At 66.7% G+C, this 6,096-nt stretch overlaps 1 protein-coding gene across 1 annotated transcript; it reads right to left on the bottom strand.

Annotated features, from left to right (window-relative positions):
- Window positions 1-149: 149 nt before the first annotated feature.
- RCOR2 (REST corepressor 2) lies at window positions 150-5,838 on the bottom strand. The gene is made up of 12 exons (XM_077172519.1): window positions 5,418-5,838; window positions 4,952-5,008; window positions 4,782-4,862; window positions 4,279-4,331; window positions 4,000-4,161; window positions 2,770-2,894; window positions 2,269-2,338; window positions 1,562-1,753; window positions 1,350-1,427; window positions 1,192-1,252; window positions 916-1,106; window positions 150-485 (listed from the first exon to the last, which is right to left on the bottom strand). The coding sequence occupies exons 1-12, from the start codon at window positions 5,536-5,538 to the stop codon at window positions 222-224; spliced, it is 1,455 nt and encodes a 484-aa protein (XP_077028634.1). The 5' UTR covers window positions 5,539-5,838; the 3' UTR covers window positions 150-221.
- Window positions 5,839-6,096: the final 258 nt, after the last annotated feature.

The following is a 6,096-nucleotide window of genomic DNA, read 5'->3' as shown; positions in this document are numbered from 1 at the left end:
TCCGAGTGGTGCTCGAGGGTGAGGCGGGGTCGTGCTGCAGGGCCCGGGCCCAGTGCTCCCAGTATGGACCAGCAATCCCAGTACAGACCAGTGCTCCCAGTACAGACCAGTGCTCCCAGTGCCCCCAGTCCCGCAGCACCCGCAGCCGCTGTACTAAAATACCTTTATTGCAAACTGGGACCCCCCAGGACCCCCCGGTCCTCCGGCCCAGCAGGGGGCGCTCAGCGGGGCGGGGCGTGGCCGGCAGCCGGGGGGCGGGGCCTGGCGGCGGGGGCGTGGCCGGGGCGGAGCAGCGGGGGCGGGGCCCGGCCGGGCTGGAGGGGGGGCGGCGGCCGCGGGAGCGCGGGGGGCGGGGCCGGGGGCGGGGCCGGGCGGAGCAGAGGGGGCGGGGCCGGCGGGCGCGAGGGGGGCGGGGCCGCGCCGGGGGGTGGGGCCGAGGAGGGCGGCGGGGGCGGGGCCGGGCGGGAAACGCCCGTGATCTGCACCTGTGGAGAGAGAGGCGGGGCTGGGTGGGGCCGGGCAGGGACTGGGTGGGGCTCGAATGGGCGGGGCAGGGATCGGGCGGGGCAGAGAGTGGGTGGGACAGGGAGGGGCTGTAGGGTGGGTGGGGCTTGGCCATTGATTGATTGAGGTGTAATTAGTTGGTTGATTGATTGGAGTGGATTGATTGATTGAATGAATGATTTGGGTCGATTGATTGATTGATTGATTGATTGAGGTGGATCGATTGATTGATTGAGTGACTGGGGCAGGGTCATTGTGCCAGGGACTGGCTCTGGTGTGGGTCTGACCCAGTCCAGGATCAGAACTGGGACCAGTCCAAGCCCCCAGCCCAGGACTGGGAGCAGGGCAGGGACAGGGCCTGGGACCAGTTCCCAGCTCAGACCCCCCCCCCCCAGCCCAGCCCTTCCTCACCTCCTCCTCCTCCTCCCGGTCGGGCTGGGGGCGCTCCCCGGGGGGCTCCCCCTGGCCCTGGCGCTCCTGCAGGAGCCGCTCCAGCCCCAGGCGGCGCCGCGGGCCCAGCACGAAGCTCCGAACCTGCGCCGCCGTTTTGTTGCCCAGCACGGCCGCGACCGCCGGGAAATCGCGGCCGTAGCGGCGCAGGGCTGGCACCGGGACAGACAGACGGACAGTGAGGGACGGACACGGCGGACAACGAGGCCAATGAGGCCAACGAGGGCGGACGCTCACCCTGCACCACCAGCAGCTGCTCGTCCGTTGTCCAGCGGGAGCTGAACTTGCTGTTGTTGCCCTGGGGGGTGAGGGGAGGTGACTTTGGGGGACCGAGGGGACACAGCCGGGAGCTGCTGTGACACCGTGGGGACACCATGGGGCTCACAGGGACCCACCTCAGGCGGCCGCAGCCCCTCCAGGCCCCCATCCAGCGCCTGCCTGAGGCCGCTGTTGATCTGCTTGATGCGCTGCACCTGCGGGGATGGAGCGGGGATGGAGCGGGGATTGGGGAGGGATTGGGGAGGGATTGGGGAGGGGATTGGGGAGGGATTGGGGAGGGGGCTCAGGGGGTTCTGCCGTGTCCCGGGTTGGGAGGGCTCACCCTCACCTGCCGTTTCAGCGCCACCAGCTGGCAGTCGAGCTGCCGCAGCGCCCGCGCGCCCAGGTCGGGGTTCGCCGTCACCTCGGCCACGTCCTCGCGGCTCAGGCGCATCCCGCGGGGGGGGCGGCGCCGCTGCCGCGCCGGGGGGTGGTGCCGGTACTGCGGCTCCTTGCGCGGCCCCGCCTTGGCCACGCACGGCTGGCAGCGGGGCCGTTAATGAGGCTCGTTTGTTAATTAGTGCAGGTGCTTGAATTGGTTATGGATGGGGAAACCCCCTGAGAACTCACACATTCCCCCCCCCCCGGAACTTGGTACGTTCCGCCCCGGCCGCTGCTCTCCCCCGCCCCCCCAGCAGGGGGCGCCACCTCTGCCCCATTTCTGGGGGTTTTCCCCCAAATTTTGGGGTGTCCCGACCCTCCCCCAGCTCACCCTCGTTGTTTTTAGGGTTTCCCCCCCATTCCCAAAGATTCCCCCAACTTTTGGGGGTCCCACGCCATCTTTAATTCCCCTCCCCAGCTCCTCCCTCCTTATCTTTAGGGATTCACCCCCATTTTGGGGGTCTGACCCCATATTTAGGGGGTTCCCCCTTTTCCTCACCCCACCCTTGAAACCCACCCCACAAATTTCACCCTGTGACCGCCCCGAGCCCCCCCCAAACCCCCCTGTGCCCCCCAACCCCCCCCTGTGCCCCCAAACCCCCCCTGTGCCCCCACCTCCTTTTTGGGGTCCGCAGGCTCCAGGTCCCCGTCGGGGCTGGGCCGCTGCTCGTCGGTCTCGTCGTTGCTGGGGGGCCAGGGGGGTTTGGGGGTTCAGGGTGGGATTTGGGGGAGGTTTTGGGGAGATTTTGGAGAGGTTCAGGGTGGGATTTTAGGGAGGTTTTTGGGGAGGTTTTGGGGATGTTTTTTGGGGGTTCAGGGTGAGATTTTGGGGTTTTAGGAACGGTTTTGGGAAGTTTTAGGAAGCTTTTTGGGAAGTTTCAGGAAGGTTTTGGGGAGGTTTTTGGGGAGGTTTTAGAACGTTCCTGGGGAGGTTTTGGGGAAGTCTTGGGGAGGTTTTCGGAAGTTTTTTAGGGAGATTTTGGGTGGATTTTGGGTAGGTTTTCGGGGAGATTTTGGAGTGGCTGTGGGTGGATTCTGGGCAGGATTCTGGGCAGGTTTCTGGGCAGGTTTCTGGGCAGGTTTTGGGGTGCCAGGATGGATTTTGGGGTCCTGTACCTGTCGTCGCGGTCGCGGCGGCCCAGGAGGCGCCGGGCCTGCCTGTCCATGACGCTGGTGCGGGACCGCGTCTTCTTCCAGGAGTAATAATACTTGACCAGGCTGGGGATCAGCTTGTCCGGGAGCTGGGGGCACACACAGGGGCTTGGGGGGCACGCAGGGGGCTTTGGGGGGGGTTTCAAGGGGTTTTGGGGGGTTTAGGGGTGATTTGGTCTCTGGGATGGGGTGAGAGGTGAAGGAAGGGGTCACCCCTGTAAATGGGGGGGGAGAAAGTGCAGGAAGGCCCCTGAGATTCCCCCCCAAAAAAAGGGGGAAAACCCCTAAAAATGGAGGATCAGGAACCCCTAGAAATAGGAAAGGGGGAAACAGCAGAGAAACCCTAAAGATGGGAGGGGTCAGGACCCCCAAAATCAGGGGGAACCCCAAAAATGGGTGGGAGGTACCACCTGGTGAGGGGGAAGGGGGAGGCTGGGATGTACCATCTCCTGTCAGGGGGGTGGCACCCCCTCATCTCCAAGAGGGTCCTGAGAGCCCCAGAGCCCCCAGACGTCCCTGGGGGATCAACAACACCATCCAAAACCCCCAAAAAAACCCCAAAAAATTAAAAACAGCCCAAAAAATCCAAAAATCAGCCCAAATAAATCCAAAAATCAGCCCCCAAAAATCCAAAAATCAGCCCCAAAAGTTCCCTGGTCGGGGCTGGATCCGAGCACGCTGAGGGAGGGGGGTCTGACCCTGGTGCTCTCTCTCTGAGGGGGGTTCTGGCCCTCATTGCCCCCGCCCCAGGGGGTTTTGGGGTCCCTTTTGGGTCCCTTTTGGGGTCTCTTTTGGGGTCCCGTTGGGCTCCCTTTGGGCTCCCTTTGGGGGTCCCTTTTGGGCTCCCTTTGGGGTCCCTTTGGGCTCCCTTTGGGGTCCCTTTGGGGTCCCTTTGGGCTCCCTTTGGGGGTCCCTTTGGGCTCCCTTTGGGGTCCCTTTGGGGTCCCTTTGGGCTCCCTTTGGGGTCCCTTTGGGGTCCCTTTGGGCTCTCTTTGGGCTCCCTTTTTGGTCCCTTTTGGGCTCCCTTTGGGGTCCCTTTTGGGTCCCTTTTGGGGTCCCTTTGGGCTCCCTTTTGGGTCCCTTCTGGGTCCCTTTTGGGGTCCCTTTGGGCTCCCTTTGGGGTCCCTTTTGGGGTCCCTTTTTGGTCCCTTTTGGGGTCCCTTTTTGGTCCCTTTTGGGGTCCCTGGCCCTCACCATCTGCTGGATGCGGGCGAAGCTCTTGCCGTGGCAGCTGAAGGCCTGCTCGAACAGCACCTTGTCCTCCACCGTCCACTCGTCCGGGAACGGGGTGAAGTTGGCCAGGTCAGCCAGGGACTTCTCCACGTCGTGCTTGTGCCACAGCAGCATGCCCAGGGCCTGGGCACCCCGGGGGTGGTGAGGAGGGGATTTAGGGGGGTCAGGAGGGGATTTAGGGGGGTCAGGAGGGGATTTAGGGGGCCAGGAGGGGATTTAGGGGCTCGGGGCTCCGGGTACCTGCTCGATGTTGTAGCCGTGCTTGTCCTTGGCCATGGCGATGTACCTGTCCACTGGGGGGGGGTTATGGGGAGGGTGAGGGGGTTTGGGGGGGTTTGGGGTGAGGGAGAGGGGTTGGGGGGGGGGTTGGGGCAGTTTTGGGGGGTTTTGGGGGGGTTTTGGGGGGTGAAGGGAGTAAAGGAAGAGTTAAAGGGGCAAAAAGGGGTTGGGAGGGTTGGAGGTTCTTGGGGTACAAAGGGAGGGTTGGGGGTACCAGGGGCTGTTGGGGGGTACCAGGGGGGCTTTGGGGGGTTCCATGGGGTGTTGGGGGGTTCCAGGGAGGGTTCGGGGGTTCCATGGGCTGTTGGGGGGTACCAGGGGGTGTTGGGGGGTTCCAGGGGGGTTCGGGGGTTCCATGGGGTGTTGGGGGGTTCCAGGGGGGGTTTTTGGGGTTCCAGGGGGTGGGGGCCCCCCGAGCCCCCCCTCCCGCGCAGGGTCCCCCCCCGGGGGGGCGGGGGTCTCACGTTTGGCGTCGGACACGCAGTGGTTGGGGGCCCACACCAGCATCCCCTTGAGCTCCTTGTTGCTGTAGCGAGCGGGGCTCTCTGGGGGGCACGGGGGGGTCTCACTGAGGGGGCGGGGGGCGCACACCCCGAACCCCCCGGACCCCCGGCCCCTCCCCAAAGCTCCGTACCTGGTTTGCAGTCGGGAATCACCGCCTGGTAGTCGGCCCCCACCCGGATCATGCTGTCTGCGGGGTCACGGGGGTGCCGGGGTTACCGGGGGGCCCCGCTCAGCCCCGCTCGCCCTCAGGGGCTCTTTGGGCCGGGGGGGCCGCGGCCGAGCCCCCTCGCAGCGCCTCAGAACAAAGCTGCGGCCGCGCACACGCGGGCGCCCGGGGACAATGGGGACGGGGCTTTGTTCGCCCCCCCCGTGTCCCCGTGTGTCCCCCCCCACCCCTCCGAACCCGGGGGGGGTCCGGGGGATGCCAGCGCTGCTGCCCCCTCCCCACGTTAACACCCGCGGGGTCCCCGGCATCCCCTGGGCTTTATTGGGGTGCGGGGTGTCCTGGGGCTGGGGGCTCGCAGCTTTGATTTTATTTTATTGTATTTTGTTGTATTTTATTTTATTTCATTTTTTGGGGGGGGGGGGTCACTCACCGTGGCCGTGCTCGTCCTCGCTGGCCTCGTCCTCGGACTGGGGGGGTCCCGCGGCGCCCCCCCCCGCCTTGGCGCGGCTGCGGGACAGGATCCCCGAGGGCTTCTCCATCACCGCCGGCATCCCCGGGCCCCCCGAGCCCCCGGGGTCCCGCACGGCCCCGCGGGGAGGGGGCTCGGCCCCGGTACCCCCCCCTCACCAAACTGCCCCCGAGCGCGGGGGTTTTGGGGAGGGGGCGTGGGAATGGGGCGGGGGGGGCGGACGCGGGGCGGACCCGAGGGTCCCTCCCCCGGTAGGAGCGGGGGAGAACCGGGGGGGTTCCAGGGGAGGGGTCCCGGTCCTGGGGGGGCCGTGCCGGGGGTCCCGAGCCCGCACAAAGCGCCCGCGGCCGCTGCCGCCGCCTCCCGGTGCTAAAGTAGTTCCAGCTGCCGCGGCCTCAGCACGGCCCCGCCGCCCCCCGTACCCCTCCGCGCCGCCTCGGGGACCGGGGGGACCGGGGGGATCGGGGTGACCTGGGGGGACCGAGGGGGTTTCGGGGGGGACCGGGGGGCACCGGGGAGGACCGGAGGAACACAGGGGCGACCGGGGGGGATCGAGTGGGACCTGGGGGCCCAAGGGGACCGGGGGAAGCTGCGGTCTGTCCCCATGTGGGTCTGTCCCCATGTGGGGCTGGGTGCCCAT

This window comes from Agelaius phoeniceus, chromosome 38 (assembly GCF_051311805.1).
Source record: "Agelaius phoeniceus isolate bAgePho1 chromosome 38, bAgePho1.hap1, whole genome shotgun sequence".
NCBI lineage: Eukaryota > Metazoa > Chordata > Aves > Passeriformes > Icteridae > Agelaius > Agelaius phoeniceus.
Note: the sequence above shows the minus strand (reverse complement) of the source record. Positions and strands in the feature narration are given on the sequence as shown.

Bases quoted from the DNA above. Each gene is read 5' to 3' on its own strand.
- RCOR2 (XM_077172519.1), bottom strand. From the start codon at position 5,538: ATGCCGGCGGTGATGGAGAAGCCCTCGGGGATCCTGTCCCGCAGCCGC. The intron at 2,895-3,999 runs GTGAGGGCCAGG...GTGTGCCCCCAG, and splicing joins TCGCCCGCATCCAGCAGATG to CTCCCGGACAAGCTGATCCC. The intron at 1,428-1,561 runs GTGAGGGTGAGC...CCATCCCCGCAG, and splicing joins TGGTGGCGCTGAAACGGCAG to GTGCAGCGCATCAAGCAGAT.